Source organism: Balaenoptera physalus, assembly GCF_965194825.1.
Source record: "Balaenoptera physalus genome assembly, chromosome: 19".
In the NCBI taxonomy this organism is placed as follows: Eukaryota; Metazoa; Chordata; class Mammalia; order Artiodactyla; family Balaenopteridae; genus Balaenoptera; species Balaenoptera physalus.
Window position 1 is genome coordinate 7528409 of NC_138900.1, and position 23197 is coordinate 7551605.

Sequence of the window (23197 nt, forward strand, 5' to 3'; positions counted from 1 at the left end):
TAATCTCTAGGTCCATCCATGTTGCTGCAAACGACATTATTTCATTCTTTTTTTATGGCTGAGTAATATTCCATGGAATATATAGACCACATCTTTTTTTTTTTTTTTTTGACATGGACCATTTTAAAAGTCTTTACTGGTTTTTTGGCCCCAAGGCTTGTGTGATCTTAGCTCCCCACCACGCAGCAAGCAGGATCTCCCCAGCCAGGGATCAAACCCATGCTCCCTGCAGTGGAAGCGCAGAGTCCTAACCACTGGACCGCCAAGGAATTCCCTCAGCTATTGTAAATAGTCCTGCTATGAACATTGGGGTACATGTGTCTTTTCAAGTTAGAGTTTTCTCCAGATATATGCCCAGGGATTGCTGGATCATGTGGTGACTCTATTTTTAGTTTTTTAAGGAACCTCCATACTGTTCTCCATAGTGGCTTCACCAATTTACATTCCCACCAACAGTGTGGGAGGGTTCCCCTTGCTCCACACCCTCTCCAGCATTTATTTGTAGACTTTTGGTGATGGCCATTCTGACTGGTGTGAGGTGATCTCTCATGGTGGTTGATTTGCATTTCTCTAAATTAGCAATGTGATGTTGAGCATCTTTACCTGTGCCTGTTGGACATCTCTGTCTTCTTTGGAGAAATGTCTATTTTGATCTTCTGCCTATTTTTGACTGGGTTGTTTGTATTTGTTATATTGAGCTGTATGAGCTGTTTGTATATTTTGGAAATTAATCCCTTGTCGGTCACATCATTTGCAAATATTTTCTCCCATTCCATAGGTTGTCTTTTCATTTTGTTTCTTTCCTTTGCTGTGTAAAAGCTTTTAATTAGGTTCCAATTGTTTATTTTTGCTTTTGTTTCTACTACTCTAGGAGTCAGAACCAAAAAAATTTCAATGCGATTTATGGCAAAGTGTGTTCTGCCTATGTTTTCCTCTAGTTTTTTAGTATCCGGTCTTACCTTTAGGTCTTTACGCCATTGAGTTTATTTCTGTCTATGGTGTTAGAGAATGTTTTGTCTTTTATATGTTGCTCTCATGTTTCATTTCCTCACCCTTCTTCCTGCTCTCCAACTTAGAATAACAGCTTCCCTTTCACACAAAGCTGTAGCTTCCACTGAGTATTCTAATGCCTAAGCCCCATCCCCACACCAAGATAGGGGTATGAACAGACGCATAAGGGATGTGTGGGAGAGATGTAAAAAAGGAAAGAAAGATACAAAGGGATCAAGGACCCTTAGGGAGGGCTTCCTTATCCCATCTGAAACAGCTCTGGCGTACTGGGGCTAGCCCCAGCCTTAGGTCATAAAGCTGAAGTGAAAACCAACCAAAGTAGGGCTATCAAAAGGCAGAAGGTGACACTCTTATAGGGAAGGAAGGGCAGTGAAAAAACCAAATGCCCATTATCAACAAGAAATTAACTTTATTTTTAAATCCAAGAGACCAGAACAGAATAAGGAGACTCCTACCCTTGGCTGGCAAACTTAGGTGGTGACCAAGAAGGTTTGGGGAGAGGATGACAGCAACTGGGAGGGTAGGAACACGTCCAAGCCACCGGTGGGAGGCCCTCTTCACTCTGGCGCAGCCTCCATCAAATACCCGTTCTCTGGAGCCAGGTACCCGTCACCTCCCTCGGACTCCATGTACATGTCTCGGCCGTCGCTGCCCAGGCCCTCCAGCCCATTGTCCTGGCCACCGCCACCCGCCCCACCTCGGGCCTCATCCCTGCCCCGTTCACCACCCCGCTCCCCCCGCTTGTGCTCCCGATCGCGCTCGCGATCGCGGTCCCGGCGCCGCTCCCGCTCGCTCCGGTGGCTCCGACGCCGCTCCCGATCCCGATCCCGGCCCTTCTCCTCCGGGCCGTCGGGGCCGTCAGGACCCAGCTCCCCGGGAGGCCCATCATCAGGGGGTGCGTCGCCGGCCTCGGAGGGCTCTGCCATGTCGCCGCCACCGCCGCCGCCTCGCAGCTCCTCCTTGCGTTCCCGCTCCCGCCGCGCCCGCTCACGGCTCCGGCTGCTTCGCCGCTTCCGATCCCGGTCCTTGTCCTTGCTCCGCTCCCTGGAGCGCCGCCGCTCCTCCTTGTCACGACTCCGCGAGCGCCGCCGCCGGTCCCGAGAGCGGGAGCGTCGTCGTTCTCGCTCCTTGTCTCGCTCGCGGCTCCGCTCCCTGCGCTCCCGCTCGCGGTCCCGGTCCCGGTCCCTGTGGGGAAGCGGGGAGGGGCCGGGCCTGGAGAAGGTGGGCAGAGGTTTGCGGCAGGGCTCCCCCGCTGACCGCCCCCGTCCAAGGACACCGGCTGCCCAATCTCACCTCTCATCATAGCGGGAGGTGTCGTCCCGGCCGGAGTGCCGGATGTTGACGTCAGCGCCTCCTCTCCGGGTTCCGCCTAGGCCACCTCCTGGGGGCGGGGGCAGACCACAGCGGGTCAGTGCGGACGGGGCCCACAGCAGGGCGAGCGAGGGGCGGCAAAGAGCGCGGCGAAGGCCACCAAGCACCTCTGCCGGCGCCTACGGGGCCAGGTGCTGTGAGGACCTTCTGCCGCACTTCTCTAACATGACACGCACGCTCTGCAGAGATCAGAGGACTTCCGCAGCGCGAGCTGGGAGCACCTGTAATCGACTCCAAAGCCCACCATCTTCACCACTACAGACGCCACACAGCCTCCTGGCAAATCCTCTCTTCCAGCCATCCTCACCCTCACCCGAAGGCACGGCAATGGCCTAACAGAAAACGTGATCTGCTCCAAAGCCACAATGGCTCCCCACAGCCTAAAGGCAACGTCAGGCAGATGGCTGGTTCCTTCCCGTCTCTAGAGCAAGGCGCCCTGGCTCTTCATGTCCTAGGCATTTCCCAATCTCCTCATGGTCTCCATTTCCTTCCTGCCCCAGTTTTTGGGATCATTCACCTCTTTCCCTAGAATCTCATTTCCCTTGTCTAGTTAACTGCTACTTACCCTTCACACATTAACCCAAACAATGCTTCCTCAGTAAGCCTGCCCTGACCTACCAGATGAAGCCGTTCTCCACGACTCACATACATTTCCTTCTCAGAACTTCACGTGGAGTTTCCGATTTTACATGTACATGTGTGAGTTAACAGCTGCCTCTCCCACCAGCCTGTAACGCACCATCAAAGTCAGGACGATGTCTGGCTCTGCTCGCTGTAACTGTACGTGGTACAGCATCCAGGATATAAAATCGTATGTGCAGCAAGCAGTCAAATGACTGAACAACTATAAGGAGTAGCGGATGGTCTCCTTCTTCAGATGGGGAAACATTCTCAGATAAAGCCACCTGTCCGGGGTGACTCTGCAAGGAAGGGCAGAGCTGAGACCCAGGAAGCTGCCCTCTCACGCACGCTTCTGCCCCACACTGCCTGGAAGGAAGCTTCGGCGAGGTGGGCTGGGGTTCCATATAAGGAATGACTTTCAGCAACGAGGGTGAAAAAGGAAAAGAGGCGGCCTGGATATCAAAGACATTCAAATAGGGACAAGCAACCGACCAGGCTTCTGGAATATCACAGGTATAGGGCAGAAGAGACTAGTGTTTTCAATTTTCAGGTCACAACCCAGCAATGGATCATATCATTAAATGTGATTGGTTGCAACCAATATATTAAAAATAATAATAATAAAAAAGCAACAGAATATAAAATACTAGTACATACTGCCTGTAGAAAAGATAATTAATGTTTCATAAAACTTCTGTTTGGGTTAAATGTATTTTTTTGCATGTAGCAATGCACTGGGTCAAGATGCACCAGGTATCAGCATCAGAAAGCTGGAAACAGCAGACTCTGAAGGACTCGCTCCAACCCAGAGAAACCAGAGTGAGATAAGAACCCGTGTGTTAAGTTCAGAGACTCAGCAGACTGAGTGTGTGGTCTACTCAGCAAAGGCAAGTCAAGCATCACAACAGCGGGCTGGGAGGCAGAAATAAGAGCAGAGGGTACTGGACCCACCTGGGGTGTCTGCACAGGGAAGATCATTTTCTCTGACAACTGTGTCACTCACCCTCATAGGAGTTGGTCCTCAATAGCCATGTTTGGATGGCAGGACCTCAGCCCCAGGTCCACGTCCAATGCTGAGCCACTTAGATACACCCGCCCCGTAACGTAGAGAGACTCATCCAGGACTGGGCTGTGGAATGCCACACTGGGCCAGTGCGGAGAGACACAGTAGAGACCAGTCCACACGAACAGCAAACAAGGCAGAAGCAAGCTGCAGAAATGCCAAAGGTGGCTCTTGACCGTTCAGGTTTGGCTACCAGGTCCTCTTGAGGCCCACAGGCATCGCCTGTCTCTGGGCTCCAAGACACTGGGATTCTGTATCAACAAGGCCCCTTTATGCTTTAAGAAGCTCAAATGTATTTCTGGTGCTTGCTACCAAACTGACCTTGACTGAGATGGCTACTTACAAATTAGAGACAGAGAGTGGGGGGGCTGAATGCAGGAGTCTCTGAGGGCAGAGGCTATCTATGTATGTCTTGCTCTTGACTAGAAGCCTGGTACACAGCTGGTGATCAAACTGGCGTTTGCTGAATCAATGAATGAATGAACAAATGAGCAGGAGCAAAGTGTAAGTGGATGAGAGAGTGACTTTCACAAGCCCGACCGTAGGCCACTTGCCAAGCTGGCTAACTGAGATGCTGAGCTCACTGAACTCTTGCCGTTATTCCCACTTTCCAGGATGAGGAAAATGAGGCAGGAAGAAGGGAAAATCCACCAGCCAGGAATTACGTAAGCTGGAATCCGACCCCAGACTGGCTTCTCAACGTCAGTACTCTTGCTCCTAAGTAGTAACCCAGAGTAAGAAACTAGACCAGGAGAAAGATGGTGACAAGAAAGGCTGAGCTAGACAGAGAGAGAGCATGTGAGCAGCTAGGAGAGGAAGAGAAGACAGAAAGCAGCAGAGGGTACAGAAAAGAGAGGTGAGAAAGCAGCCGGCAGGACCCCGAGCCCAGCCTGAGCAGGATGTGCTCACCTAGCCGCCGGGGCCTCCAGCCCTTCACGGTGCGGCCCCTCTCCACGTCCACGAGGACTCTCCTGCCATCAATCTTCTTGCCGTCTGCGTGCTTGTAAGCGGCTGCAACAGATGTGGGGAGGGGGAGGGGGAGGGGGGGAGGAGTCCCCAGAGGGTCCTCTAGTCAGGCTAAGGCCCAGCTCTGTGGCATCCCCACCCCCCGGCCGTGTCCCCATCCACACACTTACACACGCGCACACACAGACACACACGCCCACCAGCCAGCCAGGCAACTGACAGCCAGACCAACCCTCTCCCAAACCAGGAGGGGCCTGCTCCGTCTCAGCACCTGCTTCCTTACCAACCCCCAATCACTATTGGGGGGCGAGACCACTCCCAGGCACCATCCTGACCCTAACCACCCCCCTGGGCTCCCAGGCCACTCCTAGTCCCACTCGACAGAGCAGCCCCCTCCCGCCAAGGTGGCCAAAGTCGCTGCAAAGAAACTGGAGGTTAACTCAAGGCTGGACTCTGCTGTGGGGGAGGGTTCCTCCACAACCCCAGGCATGCACCCTAAAACATCATGCTGGGGGAGGAGGCCCGGCCGGGCCGCTCTGCACCCCAGTTCACACCGGTTTCCTTTTTCTGTGGTTTTTTTTGGGGGGAGGGTGAGCGTGGGGGGAACAGACATCAGAACAGAAAATGAACCAGAAGGGGGTGGGAGAAATCTTTAGGAGATGGCAGGGAGCAGAAGGGCGGGTTATGATGCTCCCGGGGGCCTGGAGGGGCCCCCTACAGCAGGCGGGGGAGAGGGCAAGTGGAGGGAGGCACGGGAGATGTGTGGTGCTACTGAACATTCCTGCCTTACCTGAGATGACTGCCACCCAACCCCGGCCCCTGTCCCATCTCACTCCACACCCCCAGCTCAACGCACGCCGGGAGGCCAAGCCCAGCCTGAGCCTCTCGGGAAGGGTGAGGAGTAGAGGGGGAGATGCGGGGAGAGGCACGTCCTGCTCTTGGGCAGGGCACAGCAAAGGACAGGCCTGATCCCCGGCCTGTCTCACGTGGGGCTGTCGGGAAGGCCAAAAAAGTCCCTATTTCCCACCCCCAGCCCTGGCCTAGGGGGTTGTCCTCAACCAGCCACAATACCCGGCCCCGCCCCAGCCCTCTCCCCCCCAAATAACAACCAGAGGAAGAGAAAAAGGTGCCATTTACCGATGCCGGCCTTGCGGGTGTCCAAACCGAGCGGGATGGGGGGGGCTCGGCAACTCCTGGGGGCCTGGCGAGGAGGCGGGCTTCCCGGGGGGGGACACGGGACCGCTTACCTGGAGCCCCCAAGCTTACCTGAGCACGCGCACAGACCCCACACCCACCACCACGGGGTCAGCTAAAGCTACAGGGAAGGGATTCTAGGGAGCCACGGAAGGGGAGAGGAACCACATCTCCTGCACCACCTGGAGACAGGCAGAGGAAGTGGTGGACCCCAAAGAAACCTTACGGAGGCCTTGAAAGAGGGGGAGACAAGGGTTAACATCAAGTCTGGGAGCTGGAAAGCCGTGGGACTATCTAGTTTGATTTTAAAAAGAAGGCTAGGGAGGCCTTAGCAAACCTGTCCACCTTCACCTTTCCCCAATAAAGTCCATGCTGAACTAGGCACACGCCCACCCCCTCTCAGCACGTGGAATGACTTCTCCACCTCGAACTCCACACTCCCTCCCACCACCTGCTTCAGCCCAAAGGCTGGCACCCAAGGGGACAGCCTTGGGGGTCCAGGAGATGGAGTGCTGCCCATGATCTGAGGCGGAGGGGCCGCTTGGCCCCTGAACCCAGAGGAGGGTGGTAGGGAAAGGAAGTTAAGGACTGGGAACACCATCAAGCAAAGGAACCCTGCTCTGGTTGTGTCCCAAACCCCAGAAGAGGCCCAACCCAGGAGTAACAGCAGAGAAAACATGTGACGTGTGTATTTCTAGGCTTCACTCTCTCTCCCTCTCTTAGGTCTCTAGACAGTGGAAGGGTCTTCAGGAAAATCTACACCACCTTCTGCTGTTTACGGCCTGTCACTCGAACCCTCCCGCACCCCAGTCCCCAATCCCATGCACTCTGGAGAGCAGCTGGGCCGCTGGGCTCCACGGCCTCTCGGGAGGCCTCAACCATGATAAGGCAGACAGGAAGGGGGCAGAGCACCCCAAATCTAGCAAGCAAAACGATCCTCCAGGGCCACCACAGTGACAGCCCCGCGAAGGCGCAGGGGCAGGGAGCGGAGGGCTGAAGGGTTCCATATGGAGCCCTGGTCCCCGTGCACCCCGTCTTCAGTATTCCCGCCACCTTGCCACTGACGTCATGAGGCCAGGTAAGTCAGGGGGCTGGGTCGAGCCCAGCTGGAGAGGTCGGCTGCCTTTCCCGTCGGGGTTCATCTTTCCCCTCCTGGGATCAGCAGGATTACTGGAGAGCAGATGGATGGGGGGCAGATGGGACCAAGGGCACCCAAACGAGGAAAGGGCTCTGGGTGCGGGGAGGCTGAGGGGGCGGCTGGGGATGGGAGGAGGGGTGCCTCGCTGCTCCTGAGCTGCCTGGCTAAGCTGGGCTGGTGTGCGGTGCTGAATGATCTTACCCATGATACAAACCCTTATACCAACCATACACTGAGGTGTTGTAAGGGGAGCGTAAGCATCAGCTGCAAGCCAGCTGCGTGGTGGCTGCAGTGACAATAAGAACAGTCAATTAATACGGCGGCCCCTGGACACGCCGCAGCCCTGCCCGCCCCCACCCACCCATCCCTGCCCACGTGGATGCCGCCGCGGCCTCAAAGGGGGCTCTGGAGACGTGGGGGCAGGCGCTGAACACGCCAACCGGCCCACTGCCCGCTGAGGAGCAGGGCGGGGGCCGGGGTGGGGAGGCGGAGGGTCAGGTGGCCCAGCCCCAGTTCAGCTGGGGGAAGAGAGGGCAGGTTCAAAGGCCAGTCCTCATTCTAACCTGGCCGCCCCCAACTCCGGGGGGAGGGGGGGACGGGGAGAGGCTCCCCGAAACTCCGACCCCTCCCCCCACCTCCCGCTAGCCCCAGCCGCCGCCCGGCTCCCTCCTTGCCCCTGAGGTTCAACGTGTGACACTTACCTCCCCGGGTTCACACACACACACACGTTGTGGGGGATTTTGGTTTTTGTTTTTAAAAAAACACGTATATAAAAAAAAAAAAGATATATCAGAAACAGAGGGAGGAGGAGAGAGACATTGCTAATGTCAGGTTTGGCAGGGAGGGGGGTGGGGACAGACGACGGGAAGGGGCTGGGGCAGCAGAGAAGAGAGAGGGTCAGAGGGCAGGGTGCAGGCGGGAGGTACTCACAATGCATGTCTCGCTCGTGTTCATACTCGATGAAGGCATAGCCCCGGGGCTTTCCTGACCGCTTACTGTAGACCATGTGTATCTGGGGGGCAGAGGTCAGCTCTGACACAGGGAAATCCCAGTGTCAATCACACAGCCCGTATGCCAGGCCCTGGGCTGGGTGATGCCAGCGACAGACACCTCAGACCCTCTCTCCGTCCCTTCAAGGACCCAGAGTGACTGCTGCTCTAATGGCCCTGGGCTTTGCAGTTTATGTGCACGATGACCTCAAGCCCTTGCTACAGCCCAGAGCATTTAAGTGACTTTTAAATTAAATGAAGAAATGTCAGTTAAACATGAAGCCTTGCTCTAAAACAAGAATCAACATACATTTTCTATAAAGGTATAGCGAAGAGAGCAGATATTTCCAGCTCTGAGGGCCATACAGTCTCTTTCGCAACTGCCCCGACCGACTCTGCCTTACGGCAATAGCAGCCGCAAACAACAGTAAACAAATGGGCCTGGCTGGATACCAACAAAACTTTATTTACAAAAACCAACTTTGTAGTTTGCCGACCTGTGCTCTAAATCAGCAGCAAGTAGTCACTACCTCTTTGCTGTCCTTCTACTGTCCCAAGTCTACCGCATGGAAGTGCAGTCAGGATAGCAACCCAGGCCATGGACTCCGAAGCCAGAAACGAGGCAATGCATCCTCAGGGCTGGGAGCCAGCCTCCTCCCTCCCTCCACACACGTCCAACTCAAACTCCCCGTGCCCCAGTCCACTCACTCTTTTGATGGGTCCGTACACCTCAAACTCTCTCCGGAGCTTGGATTCTGTCGTGTCATAGTTCTACAAGGAAACAGAAATGAAGTTAAGTGGGAGAAGCCCTCAGAACATCCCCGGGACCTAGTCTACTGCCCACACCCAAGCTCTCAGCAGTCGAGGGTTCCAAGACTCCTCTGGGGCTCCAGGGACTGGGAGCTGGGGACTCACCACTCTAGCCACGAAGAGAGTCTTGAAGGCGTCACCCTGAGCATTGGGGTCATTGTGAGGGTCCCCTGTGCAGGAAAAAAAGAATTTCTAAGTAGAAGGTGCCAACAGTATCGTAGAGCGAGACAGAAACAGACCAACGGGCAGAGACCCAGAACTTTTGGTCACCTGGCCACCTTGGGCATGCCCCTCCGAGCCCTGGTTTCCCCGAAGCACAGCAGCCTTCATCTAAGTGGCTGATTTAGGCTGACGAAAGGAGGGCGTAAGACTGACTTCAAGCTGACAGGACGGGGGCCAGCCGAACTGCCGTTTCAGACGTATGTATCCTGAGGCCCAGGTCCCTCGCAGGTGTAACTAAGCGCAAAGGGGCATCTCTGGAGAAGCAGCCTGATCCCTCCAGGCGCTGAGCTTCCTCTCTCACCTGCACGGCCACAGTGCCACCCACAGGCAGGGCCTGCAACTGCAGCCCCAGGGGAAACCTGAGATCAGGCAACCCTAAGACTGGGAGTGGAAGCCTAGCAGAGGCCAAGCCCTGCTTTCTGCCCTATGCCCTGTGGCCTCAGGGAGGAACCCACGGCTGGCGCTGGAGCCCACAAGAGGCGGGTCAGATTCTTACTCCCAGCCTTACTACCGCCAGACCACTGAGGAATAATCATCTCCACAGACAGAAACCAGACTCTTATTACAAAACCAACTCCATAGGTGATTCTGATGGGTCAGGCCTGGGAAGAAAGAAGTCTTTTTCACCAAGTATGGTGGCCCCAGCACACACAATGGCTCTTGACTCCTGCCAGGGCCCCAAAGACACCCTGCCCATTGCCAGTGGAGGCGGTTCTTCTACAATACAGTGCTACTTTCTGAAGAACTTGCCATATTCTATGAGAATGTGAGAAAAAGAATAACATTAATAATTTACTGAACACATAATTAGGCTCAGACACTGCTGGAGACTGAGACTTATTTACCATCATTTTGCAAATGGAAATACAAACAACCCCTGAGGCATGGAAGAGGAGAAGTGTCAGGCAGCAGAGAGGCCAAGCTCAGCTTTACATCCCAGCTTGACCTCACAGCCCAGGCCCCAGGCTGAACCCCCGCGTGTTAGCTTCTCAGAGAAGCCAGAGAATTAAAGGTCACAGATCTATTTCCCATGAGAGAGGATGGTTGCAGACATAAACTAAGTTCAGGACGACTTTAGAGAATTTCTTGGAAAACAGAAGACTGAACCCAAATTTAAGGGAATGACTACCTGGAAACTGATGGTAGCCTTTGAAAACAACTCCATCTTTGTGCCTGCCCCTCACTTCCTCACCAAACCTCATCCCTTTGGGTTGTAATTTTCTGTGCCCAAATGTCTCAATCTGCATCCATTCACCCAACAGATATTAAGCACTTTGTGCCTGAAACTCCCACAGGTGCTGGGGATTCAACAAAGACAAAAAAGATGCCTGCCTTCTTGGAGCTCATCTGTTACTGGAGGGAGGCTGAAGGTAAACAAGATAAATAAGGCAACCATCTAGTTCTATCCGGTAATAGCAGAGAGATGGGGAGAAGAATTTTAATGGGAAGGTCAGGAAAGGCCTCACTGAGATAACATTTGACCTGAAGTTGTATTTAACAGGAAATAAACCTCACACCACCAGGCAGCAGGTGGTCTAACAGGTACAGCAGGAGCAGTAGAGTGGGACCCTGATCACTGCCTGGCGGAGTGGACGGAGGCCAGACAGCAGAGCTGAGCTTCCTGATGGGCAGCCCGGAGGTGCCCGGCAGACAAAAGGGGAAACCACCCCAGGCACACCACACGAGTCTCTATAGTTTTTGCTTAACCAAGAGGCTCAGGAGTGTGACCACAGGTAAAAGCTCGTGCAGCTGAGCCAACAGGACGCACGTATCTGAGCTACAAGAAGGTGACAATGAACTGAAGTTGAAGAGGAGCTCACCAGTCACCATGCACACACCCTCACTCCACTCCGCTCCGCTGGCAACTCTGCCCTTGGGAAATCCTTGGTTAAAGGGATTATGTAGGTAGCAGCCCAGAGCAGGGGCTCAAAGGACTGGACTGGGGAGCTGAGAAAACTCATTAGGCTTTTAGATGGCGAAGAAAGTATCTCAGAACTCTTGCTCTTGCTAAACATACCCAGCCTCCACAAACCTCCATCTTCTGTCTTAAAAGCGGGAGCAATAACCCCTGCTGCACTTGGAAGCTGTAAGTCAAAATCATGACGTATTCAATACATCAAGTGTTCAGCAAGGAGCAAGGTCCCCTTGAATGGTAGCTGTTAACTGTGACAAGGCACAGCAAGTTTCTGTACTTGGGGATGGAGGCTCTCAGGGGCAGAGAAACCCTACTATACTTGACCCATCCTTTTCTTTTCCTTTTCTTTCACAGGGAAGTTCAAACACTTAAGGAAACAGAGAACAGTGTAACGAACCCCTCGGAACCAGCTTCAACTATCACCACATGGCTACACTTGTTACATCTCTAACCCCACCAGGATTTTAAGTCAAATCCCAGATATACCACTGTAGTTGCTAATAAAGACTAAAAAAAAAAAAAAAAAAAAGTAACAGTACTGCTATTACGACTTAAAAAGTTAACATTAATTCCTTAACTTCACTAAGACCCAGTGTTCAAATGTCCTTGACTGTTTCAAAACTAGATTTTTACAGCTGGCTCATTTAAATCAGGATCCAAACAAGCTCCACACTTACCGTTTGGCTGAGGTGCCTTTTGACTGTTTAATCCATTTGGTTCACTCCCGGCCCCCTGCCACCCTTTTAACATTTGTTAAAGAAACTGGATCACATGTTTGTCCTATACGATTTCCCACATTCTAAATTTGATTGACTGCATCCTCAGTATTGTTTAACATGCCAGGATCCCATTTTTAAAGTGTGGAAAACAATTTCCAACAGGAGAAGTGACTTATCCAAGGCCACACAGCTGTAAGTGGCAGAGGTGGGGTTAAAACTCAGGTGGGTCAGAGATGAATGGATAAAGAAGATGTGGCACATATATACAATGGAATATCACTCAGCCATAAAAAGGAACAAAATTGAGTTATTTGTAATGAGGTGGATGGACCTAGAGCCTGTCATACAAAGTGAAGTAAGTCAGAAAGACAAAAACAAACAGCGTATGCTAACGCACATATATGGAATCTAAAAAAAACTGGTACTGATGAACCTAGCGGCAGGGCAGGAATAAAGATGCAGACGTAGAGAACGGACTTGAGGACACGGGCCGGGGGGGCGGGGAAGGGGCAGCTGGAACAAAGTGAGAGAGTAGCACTGACATATATACACTACCAAATGTAAAATGGATGGCTAGTGGGAAGCAGCCGCATAGCACAGGGAGATCAGCTCGATGCTCTGTGACCACCTAGAAGGGTGGGACAGGGAGGATGGGAGGGAGGCTCAAGAGGGAGAGGATATGGGGATATATGTATACTTATAATTGATTCACCTTGTTCTACAACAGAAACTAACACAACATTGTAAAGCAATTATACTCCAATAAGATTAAAACAAACAACTCATGTGGGACAGACTACAGGGTCTGTGCCCCAGCAGCAGAGCTGAAAGGTTTCCCAAGTTACCTGCTGCCAACAGTTCTGTGAGCCAGGTCCTACAGGAGCTGGGGCCACAATGGTGAGCAAATTCCATCCAAACCCTGCCTTCCTGGAGCAACTATGAACCAATGTAAGATAGATATTCACCAATGAACCCTTCCTGCAGACTGAAGTGACCAACCTACAGCAGGACTCAGGGCTTTCAATGTACATGGGGACTCGGACCAGAGCAAGCAAGTCACGAAAGGCTTCCTTGAGGAGAGACGCTGACAGAGATACGAAGGGCAGCTCCATATAAACCAAATATCATGTGAGACCAAGGGAACAGCCCAGGCAAAGACCCAGTGACAGGAGACCATCTGGGAAGGAAGAGGCATGAGAAGAGGGCAGTGTTGGCTGGAGCAGGAGGGGAGGGGAGCATGGGCAGAGTGCATCCTCAGTGGGCAGGGAAGGGACTCTGGTCTTTTTGCTGAAAGCAAAAGGAGGCTGTGTGGGAATTCCCTGGCGGTCCAGTGGTTAGGACTCTGCGCTTTCACTGCCGAGGGCCCGGGTTCAATCCCTGGTTAGGGAACTAGGATTCTGCAGGCCGTGCGGCGCGCCCTCCCCCGCCAAAAGGGTGTTAGCAGAGAAAGGTACAATCAGAGTTGTATTTTAAAAAGCCCCACAGAGGGAACTTCCCTGGCAGTCCAGTGGTTAAGACTTTGCACTTCCAATGCAGAGGGTGAGAGTTCGATCCCTGGTCAGGGAACTAAGATCCCACAGGCTGTGCAGCACAGATTAAAAAAAAAAAAAAAAAAAAAAAGCCCTCCAGAACCTGGCGGGGACAGAGATGCAGGTAAACCCCGTTCGACATTAGACTGCGTGTCCAGGCTAGAGGGGCCCTGGGTGGTGGACACAGAGAGAAGGCTCAGATTTGTGACAGGGATACGTTTTGGTGACAAGCTGGGGAAATAGCAAGAAAAAGTTGTTAAAAGCAAACTGAGTGGCCATGACTGAGGTCATGATTTGCAAAGCTGGATGACCATGTTCCAGCAAAGGAAACATCCAAAGACCAGGTTGTTGGGGAGAGGAAATCCTGATTGTGGTTTGGACACTGAGTTTGAGATGCCTTTGAGGCATCCAAGAAAAGACAGGAAGGCAGTGAGAGTCAGGGCTCAGACAGCTCTCATTTAGATGCCCAGCTTGCAGTTGTGAGGCATTTGCATAAGCTCCCTGAGGAATGGGCCACTCCAGGGAATAGGTTCTGAGTGAAGTGATTCACCATAGACGCACAAGTATAGGAGGAAAACCCAAGCCCTAACTAAAAAGGCCTCGCCCTAACAAGAAAGGGCCATTGGAGGTTGATATGCGACCCTCTTGTGAAGTCTGGTCAATGGCTACAAGGTCCCTATCCCAAACTCTAATTCCTCCTGTACCTGGAAGAGATGAAACATCCGCAGTCCAAGGATCAGGGAGCTAAGGTGGAGCCAGAACTGCCTCACTAGCCGGGACCTCACTGCCTCGCCCTGTGAGACCTGGCTGGGCTGTGGGAGCCCCTCCAAGTCCAGGCCCCTACAGGAGGCAGCCCAAGGTACCGGGCTCCTTTCCTGCTCACCCTTACTCCACACTCCCCTGCTTAAATGCCTAAACCAAATACAGTGCGTGGCAAATGGTGGGGTTAAAAGAGTGAACTGACAACCAGTTTTCCCAAATTAAAGTCTTGGGGTGGACTGGCGGAGAGAAACACAGGAGTGCTTGAACGAGAGATGAAACGAGGAAGGAGAGACTTACACATTTTTAGCTCTGTCTCGACTTCCTGCTGTCGCCGCTCAATCTTTTCCCGTCTCTGTCAGGAGAAAGGTAGACAACTGACTACAGACAGAAGTGCCCTGATGTCAGGGAACATCCTGAAGAAAGAGGCAAAAAAGGGTGTGGGGCCAGAAGGCAGACACTACGTACCTTCCTCTCCATGCGCTCCTCCCGAGTTTCTGCTCGAGTTGGAGGAGGGGCATCTCGAGGGTCCTGGGAACAATAAGAGGTGACAGGGTGGGAGGGACAGGGGACAACAGCATGAGACACCCAGCCAGGAAATAATAAATATCTTGGCCACACTCCCCTGCGTGTTTACACACACGCGCGCACAAACAAACATGGACAGTTCCCAGGCGCAGATCAAAGCACGGTCCATGGACCAATGCTATCTGTGAACTGTTACTGGTCTGCGACAAGAGAAGTAGAGAAGCCAGGAATTGGTATTCAGAAACTTCTACAGCAATCTGACAGAGGAGTTTTATGCCCATTGAACTTAATAAAAAAATTTTGAGTTTTTACTTTGTAGTCTTTCTCTAAAAATACTAGAAAAATGAAAGAAACTCTCTTGTATTTATCAAGAACATCAACCTGCAACATATTTGTCCTCTGTCATAAACAGGAATCGGGACCAGGCCTGAAGCAAAAGGAGCTGACAGCGCAGTGCTCAGAGGTAAACAACTGGACACCTTCTGAGGGCCAGAGCAGTTCCTGAAGGCCTCAGCAAGCTCTCATCAAATAGTAACTGGCACATAACCCACGTCTGCCACTGGCCTGTAGCGATTAAATTAGTGTAACTGGCGAACAACATTTTCCAAGTACCAGTTCAATGAGGGTGGCAAATCCCACTAAAGAGCCAATCTTCTGTCATCTAGCTACTAACTTCTGCTCTGCAACTTCCTCCATCTCCCCTTTCCCACTCGATGCCAGAACTTTCTTCTTCTGACTTCTGGCAGCATTTCTCAGGTGTTCTCTGATACACCTTAAGAGGTGGAAGTTGTTATCTCAATTTCACAAATGAAAAAACTAAGGCCCAAGAGCCCAAGTCATTTATTCAAGTTTATCCTGAAAATCTCAAGCCCACGGTCTTAAGCAGCCCATCACCTGGTGCTAACCCTTTACAAATATCACCCTGTTAGTGACAAAAATGGTAAATATAATAATAAATATTGACATTTGCTGACTGCTTAGTATCAAGCCCCGTGACATAAAACTTCCAGTTATTTCTCCGTCAATATTACAGCAAAGATACTAATATCCCCTTGCTGTAGATGAAGCGATCAAAGCATTACTACGAGGATGAACCACTTGCCCAAGGTCACACAGCTGATAAATGGTGTGCCAAGGTCTACCTAACTCGAGAGCTTGAATCCTCAACTGGTAGTTACGGAACTTCCACAAAAACCAACAAGGGATGCATTATCAACCCCAAGCAAGACTGGGAAACTGAGCATAAAAGTCACCTGCCTAAATCATCCAGCTGGAAAACTGGCCAGGGACTGGACTCCCCAGTCCAGCCCCACAGCCTCCAGAACCCAACCCAGTCCAAGTCTGCTCAGTGAACTCACCTCAAACTCTCGGATGTATGGCGCAATGCCACAGTAAGGTTGATTGTGGTGTTTTTCATGTGGCAGTTTCTCCAGGGGTGGCAGGTACGGGATGGGGTCACGGGGAGCAAAGAGAGCCAGAAGGTTGGGTGGCAGGAACTGGGTCATCTTGCCAAGTCTAAGAGCAGAAGCAGGACCACATTATATGAGGGTGGGCTGGGAGAGATGAGGCCCCTATAACCCCTTGACTTCCAAGGAAAGAGAAATAGGGGCAAAATCTCAGTATCAGAACAAGTTCTGTAGGGGCACAGAGTGCTCCTAAGCCACAGGGGAAAGGAATAAATCTGAATGAGAAAGCAGGTTTTGGAGGGAAGGCTGTGCGAAGGTGGGGCGAAGCCGGTAAGGGAAACAAAGACTGAAAAAGGGTTTCTGAGTAGTGAAGTCTCAAAGTCCTGAGCAAGGAACTGCGGGGCTGAGGGTCCCTGGGGGCTTGTGGGGGCATCAAGGATCCTGAGAAAGGAGGTCCAAGGCAGTGGCGGCTGGTGGTCTCATACCTTGGATAACAGGTTATGGGGCGAGGGTCGCAGAAAGTCTCCGATCAAGGAAGGGGATCAAAAGTAGCAAACCTCAAGCCTGGGAGTTGTGGGTAACAGATCTGGGCCCCACAGGCGAAATGAATTATGGGTAAGGGTCGGTGGAGGCGAGAAAAAAGGCAACACACCGCAAAGACCTGTGGGTAAGTGGCCGCTGAGGAGGAGGGGGACTATGGGAAGAGGGCCTAAGTGACCAGAGAACTCTGGATAAGGGGTGCAAAAAGGTGCTGTGGCAGTGGCGCGGGAAGGGGACCCAACCGCGGGGAAGGGACTGGGGCACACCGCAGGGGCTTGTGGGTAGCGGCCCCACACCCGGTAAGGCCACTAAGTCGCACTCACCCGCCGCGCGGCGCCCTCCTCGGCCTAGCGACGGTCCGGGGGCTCGCGGCGGCTGCGGCGGCCCCTCAGCAGCAGATAATCCTGCTCTGGCTTCGACTCTGGCGGCGTCCGCGTCCCTCAGTCTCTGTCGCTCGCCTACCGCGCGTACCAGGCCGCTGCTCACGAGCCCGCGCGGCTTCGGCTCGCGACAGGGCAAGGGGTGGAACCAGCATCAAATCCCTCCGCCGTTTGCACTGCGCACGCGCTGCGCGAGTCCATCACAACTCACACACGGGGAGCTTGGGGCCGCCGTGGGCACTGCGCACGCGCAAGACCACTACCCCCGCCTTCCGGCACCTTAAACGCCTTTGCCGCGGCATGCTGGTGGTCACAGTGCGCACGCGCGCTTCGTCCCAAGCCGTCTTCTTCCCCCTCTCGCTCTGGGATCCAACCGCCTCTGTCCGCGAGACTCCTCTCTATGCTCCACCCCTTTCCCTAACACACTTCCCGGATCTTGCGCGCATGCGTGTATCGTCATGTAGGGCGCTTTACCCTTCCGCCGTTTGGCAAAGAATCCCTCTGTGAACGGTGTGATTGCCTAACCTATTAAATCAGTAAACTATTCATCGAGCGCTCAATGTGTCCTCGGCCTTGTTTGGACTCTGGGATATAGCACGTGACTAAAGCAAAGTCTTTTCCTTTTTGGAGCTTGCATTGTACTGAGGGAGACAATAAAGGCATTTTAAAAAATAAATTTAATTTCATATAGTGGCCAGCACAATAAAGAAAAATAGGGGAGAGTAGGGTGTTGGCAGTGAAAGAGGAGCTATGTTAGAAAGGATAATGGCAGGCTCTTCTGAAGCGGTGACATTTGAACAAAGGCCCGATGGAAATGAGATCGGGGCGGGATTAACAGCAAGTGCAAAGGCCCTGACTTAGGAATGATGGCAGGAATCCCAGGTGGTTGGCCAAGAGAGCAGAGAACTGGTGGCCATGTTATTTAGGGCCCTGTAGACCTGTAAGAAGTAAATATTTTAAGTTTTTTTGATAGATGCAATTGGCTGTTTAATAATACAGAAATTATTACATTTAAATGACTAATATGTTAAAAATATTTTGACATATTTGCTTTATGTATGTATATGGGAACTCTGAACTATTTTTTTTTTTTGGAGCTTTTCCATAATTCTAAAATTATTTCAAAATAAAAAGTCTAAAGAAAATAAAGCTAAACCCGCCTTAATAATGTTTTTTTTTTTCTGTACCACTGGAAAGTAAATTGCTGCGGCACTGCACCTCTAAATACTTCACCGTGCATCTCCTAAGAAAAAGGCATTCTTCTACATAACCACAGAACTAGTTTCACCTCTTAGAAAGTTTATCCAGTCCCTATTCAGATTTTCCCAATTGACCCACTAGTATTTTGTTTTAATCTGAACCAGGAGCCAATCAAGTTTCATGCATTGTATTTGGTTGTCATGTCTCTTTATTCTCTTTTAATATAGAATACAGACACACACACACATGCACACCCACACACACTTTTTTCCCCATATTTTGTTGGTTTTTCCCCAGAGTTCAGACCAGTTTCCAGTAGAATGTCCCACATTCTGGATTTGTCTGATTGTTTCCTCATGGTGTTTAGTGTGTTCCACAACCTCTGTTTTGCCTATAAAATGGAAATTGAGTCTGAGGTTTGAACAGACTAATGTTGAGCATTTTTGGCAAGAATGTTTCCCTGGTGATACTGCGGACTTCATATTGCATCACCTCTGGAGGTGCAATAATGTCAGAGAGGGGCTTCCCTGGTGGCGCAGTGGTTGAGAATCTGCCTGCTAATGCAGGGGACACGGGTTCGAGCCCTGGTCTGGGAAGATCCCACATGCCGCAGAGCAACTGGGCCCGTGAGCCACAACTACTGAGCCTGCGCGTCTGGAGCCTGTGCTCCGCAACAAGAGAGGCCGCGATAGTGAGAGGACCGCGCACCGCGATGAAGAGTGGTCCCCACTCGCCGCAACTAGAGAGAGCCCTCGCACAGAAACGAAGACCCAACACAGCCAAAAATAAATAAACCCAAAGGTTAAAAAAAATAATAATAATAATAATAATGTCAGAGAGCCCCACTATTATGATGCTGAGTTTGACCACCTGATCAAGGGGCTAACTGATAGATCTCTCCTTGTAAAAGTACATTTTCTCCTTGGTAATCTAAGCAGAGAGACTTTGCCACTGTTCCCCAACCACCTCATCTCTCACCTCATGGTTGTAGCAGCCATTGCTGATCTTTGACTGAATAAAGTGTTACATGGGGGAGAGGGCAGATTTTTTTTGAAAAGAAATAGGAAGTCACTAAAGGGTTTTGATCAGGAGATGGATAGAACATAATTTGCATTCTTAAAAGATCACGTCAATGGCTGGGGACAGAAAAATTGAAGGGAAGAGGCTGAAGGGGAACAGGCAGATGTTTAGGAGGCTACAATTCCCAGGGAAGAGATGATGGCTTGGACTAAGATGGTAGTGTTACCAAACTCAGGTTCAGCTACTTGCTGCTGGAAAGTCAATACCCCAGGGACAAGTGTTGGTAGGAAAGGAAAGGTTGCTTTATTCGGGAGGCCAACAACCTGAGGAGAAGGTGGACTCATGTCCCAAAGAACCAACTCACCACTGCCTATCAGGGCACAAGAGATTTTACTTTATTCTATTTTATTTTATTTTATTATTTTATTTTATTTTATTTATTTTAGCTGCACTGCATGGCATGCAGGATCTTAGTTTCCCGACCAAGGATCGAACCCATGCCCCCTGCAGTGGAAGAGCAGAGCCTTAACCACTGGACCACAAGGGTAGTCCCACAAGAGCTTTTTTTTTTTTAAATTAATTTATTTATTTTTGGCTGTGTTGGGTCTTCATTGCTGTGTACGGGCTTTCTTTAATTGTGGAGAGTGGGGGCTACTCTTCATTGCGGTGCGCAGGCTTCTCATTGCGGTGTCTTCTCTTGTTGCGGAGCACGGGCTCTAGGCGCGCAAGCTCAGCAGTTGTGGCGCATGGGCTTAGTTGCTCCGCGGCATGTGGGATCTTCCTGGACCAGAGCTCGAACCCGTGTCCCCTGCATTGGCAGGCAGATTCTTAACCACTGCGCCACCAGGGAAGCCCCACAAGAGCTTTTAAAGGGGAGTTTCAGGGATGTATAGGCAGAGGGAGGGGGTTACATGCAGAACACCACAGTCAGCTTTGACAATTATCTTGAAATTGGTCATGCAATGGTCTGACCAGCATCATCTTGATTGTTTTAAGTACAGTTAATCTTCAGTTCCAGAATCAGTTTGTTCCCATTTCTTTGAGGCCAGTTCTCAGAACTGTGGAGGATGAAGCAGCTTACGTCATGGCTACAGTCTGGCTATCATGTAGTTAACTTCTTCCACCTGGTGGGGGTTTTGGTATCTGCAAAACATCTCAAAGGAGATGACTCAGAATATTATCAAGAGCCCTTGAGGAGGAACTAAAGGTCCTTAACTTTGTTTAATGACTAAACAATTATTATTTTGCCCTGTTTGACTGCTTTTCTTTGCTTCTGCATTTTTTTTTCATTTTTCTGATGAAATTTATTCTTTGGCTAAAGTTTTTTACAGACAGGAGGCAGGCGGAGGACATGGAGAGGGGGTCTGTTCTGGGAAGAACCCATAGGGTCCTGCCCCGTTACAGTAACAGTGAGGTGGAAAGGAGTGGTAAGATTCAGGATCTATTGTGAAGGTAGATCTCACTCAGTTACTATAGAAGTGGAATTAGAGTGTATGGGAAAGAGGGACATTAAAAATAATTCCTAGAGGAAATTAAGGAGACAGCTAAATGCAATGTGGGATCCTGGATTAGATTCTAAACTGGAAAAAGAACATTAGTGGAAAATTGTTGAGATTCAAATGAGGTCTGTACCATTGGTTAATGGTATTATACCCTTGTTAATTTCCTGACAAATAATTGTACTATGGTTATGTAAGTTGACATTGGTGAAACTGGGTGAAGGATATATGGGAACTCTGTACTATTCTTTGCACCTTTTCTGTAAGTCTGAAATGATTTTAAAATTACAAGTTTAAAGAAAAAATTTTAATGAAGCTAATCTTCCCTTAATAATAATAAGGGGTTAGATTTTCATACTAAGCGAAGTAAGCCAGACAGAGAAAGACAAATATCATATGATATCACTTATATGTGGAATCTAAAAAAAATGATACAAATGAACCTATTTACAAAACAGGAATAGACCCACAGGTATAGAAAACAAATGTACAGTTACCGAAGGGGAAAGGGGGGAGGGTTAAATTAGGAGTTGGGATTAACATATACACACTACTATATATAATAGATAACCAGCAAGGACCTACTGTATAGCATAGGGAAGTATACTCAATATTTTGTAATAACCTGTAAGGAAAAAGAATCTGAAAAAGAATCTCTCTATATATGTATACATGTATAACTGAATCACTTTGCTGTACACTGAAACTAACACAAGATTGTAAGTCAACTATACCTAAATAAAAAATAATAATAATCCTCACTCCTAGATTTGTAGACTAAGCAACTGGGTAATTGGTGGTGCCACTGATTTACAGAGGGAAGACGTGGGGAAGAGTGGGATTGTTGAGGAGGACTTCTGGGTTTGGACACGTCAAAGATGTCTGTTTGACACTCAAGTGGAGCTGTGGAGTTGAAAGTTGGAAGATATGGCAATCATGGAAGAGTTTGGGCCTGGAAACCTAGATTTGGGAGTCACTGGAATAGACATAGTATTTGAAGCCATGTGACTGAATGAACTCAGTTAGGAGAGGAGAGAAGATGGAGAAGGGAAGACATCTGAGGACCAAGTCCCAAGGCCCTCCATCAGAATCCAGATAAAGCAAGAAGACCCAGCAAAGGAGACTGAGTAGGAGTGATCACAAATATAGGAGAAAAACCAGGAGAGTTGGGTGTCCAGGAAGCCAAGAAGGAAAGTGCTTCAAGAAGGAGGCAGTGTTGGGCTTCCCTGGTGGTGCAGTGGTTAAGAATCCCCCTGCCAATGCAGGGGACACGGGTTCAATCCTTGGTCCTGGAAGATCCCACATGCCGTGGAGCAACTAAGCCCGTGAGCCACAGATACTGAGCCTGTGCTCTAGGGCCCGTGAGCCACAACTACTGAGCCCGCGTGCTGCAACTACTGAAGCACACGCGCCTAGAGCCAGTGCTCCGCAACAAGAGAAGCCACAGCAATAAGAAGCCCACGCACTGCAACGAAGACCCAACGCAGCCAAAAAAAAATCATTAAATAAAAAAAAAAAAGTAAAAGAAAGAAGGAGGCAGTGTCAAGATATGGAAGCAATCTATGTGTCCATCAACAGATGAATGGATAAAGAAGACGTGGTGTATATATACAACAGAATACTACTCAGCCATAAAAAGGAATGAAATTTTGCCATTTGCTGCAACCTGGATGGACTTGGAGGGCATTATGCTAAGTGAAATAAGTCAGACAAAGACAAATATTGTATGATATCACTTATATGTGGAGTCTGAAAAATACAACAAACTAGCGAATATAATAAAAAAGAAGCAGATTCACAGATATAGAGAACAAACTAGTGGCTACCAGTGGGGAGAGGGAAGGGGGCAGGGGCATGATAGGGGTAGGGGGAAAAAAGGGTTATTATGGGACTATATGAAATCACTTGTGTGAAACTTTTGAAAATTGTAAAGCACTATAGAATTTAAAGAATCTTTCATTCAATAAAAAAAAGAAAGAAGGAGGAGGATGGACCTAGAGATTATCAATACTAAGTGAAGCAAGTCAGACAGAGAAAGACAAATATCATATGATACCACTCATATGCGGAATCGAATTTTTAAAAAATTATACAAATGAACTTACTTACAAAACAGAAACAGACTCACAGATTTCGAAAACAAATTTATGGTTACCAAAGGGGAAACACGGAGGGGAGGGATAAATTAGGAGCTTGGGATTAACATACACACACTACTATATATAAAATAGATAACCAACAAGGACCTACTGTATAGCACAGGGAACTCTACTCAGTATTCTGTAATAAACTATATGGGGAAAGAATCTGAAAAAGA

General features: G+C 50.1%; 1 protein-coding gene across 2 annotated transcripts; it reads right to left on the reverse strand.

Moving 5' to 3' along the window:
* Positions 1–1400: 1400 nt before the first annotated feature.
* Positions 1401–17334, reverse strand: SNRNP70 (small nuclear ribonucleoprotein U1 subunit 70). Of its 2 annotated transcripts, none has more exons than XM_082437437.1 (10): positions 17105–17334; positions 16194–16350; positions 14776–14838; positions 14608–14662; positions 9269–9333; positions 9062–9124; positions 8295–8376; positions 4976–5077; positions 2305–2392; positions 1401–2196 (listed from the first exon to the last, which is right to left on the reverse strand). In XM_082437437.1, exons 2-10 carry the CDS (start codon positions 16338–16340, stop codon positions 1569–1571), a joined length of 1293 nt encoding a protein of 430 aa, XP_082293563.1. In that variant the 5' UTR covers positions 16341–16350; positions 17105–17334; the 3' UTR covers positions 1401–1568. The 2 variants fall into 2 exon arrangements, with proteins under 2 accessions (XP_082293563.1, XP_082293562.1); XM_082437436.1 differs by having other exon boundaries at positions 1401–2223; positions 17105–17331.
* Positions 17335–23197: the final 5863 nt, after the last annotated feature.

Bases quoted from the DNA above. Each gene is read 5' to 3' on its own strand.
- SNRNP70 (XM_082437436.1), bottom strand. From the start codon at position 16,340: ATGACCCAGTTCCTGCCACCCAACCTTCTGGCTCTCTTTGCTCCCCGT. The intron at 9,125-9,268 runs GTGAGTCCCCAG...GTTTCCTTGTAG, and splicing joins CTCTCTTCGTGGCTAGAGTG to AACTATGACACGACAGAATC. The intron at 5,078-8,294 runs GTGAGTACCTCC...CATCTGTTGCAG, and splicing joins ACACGAGCGAGACATGCATT to CCGCTTACAAGCACGCAGAC.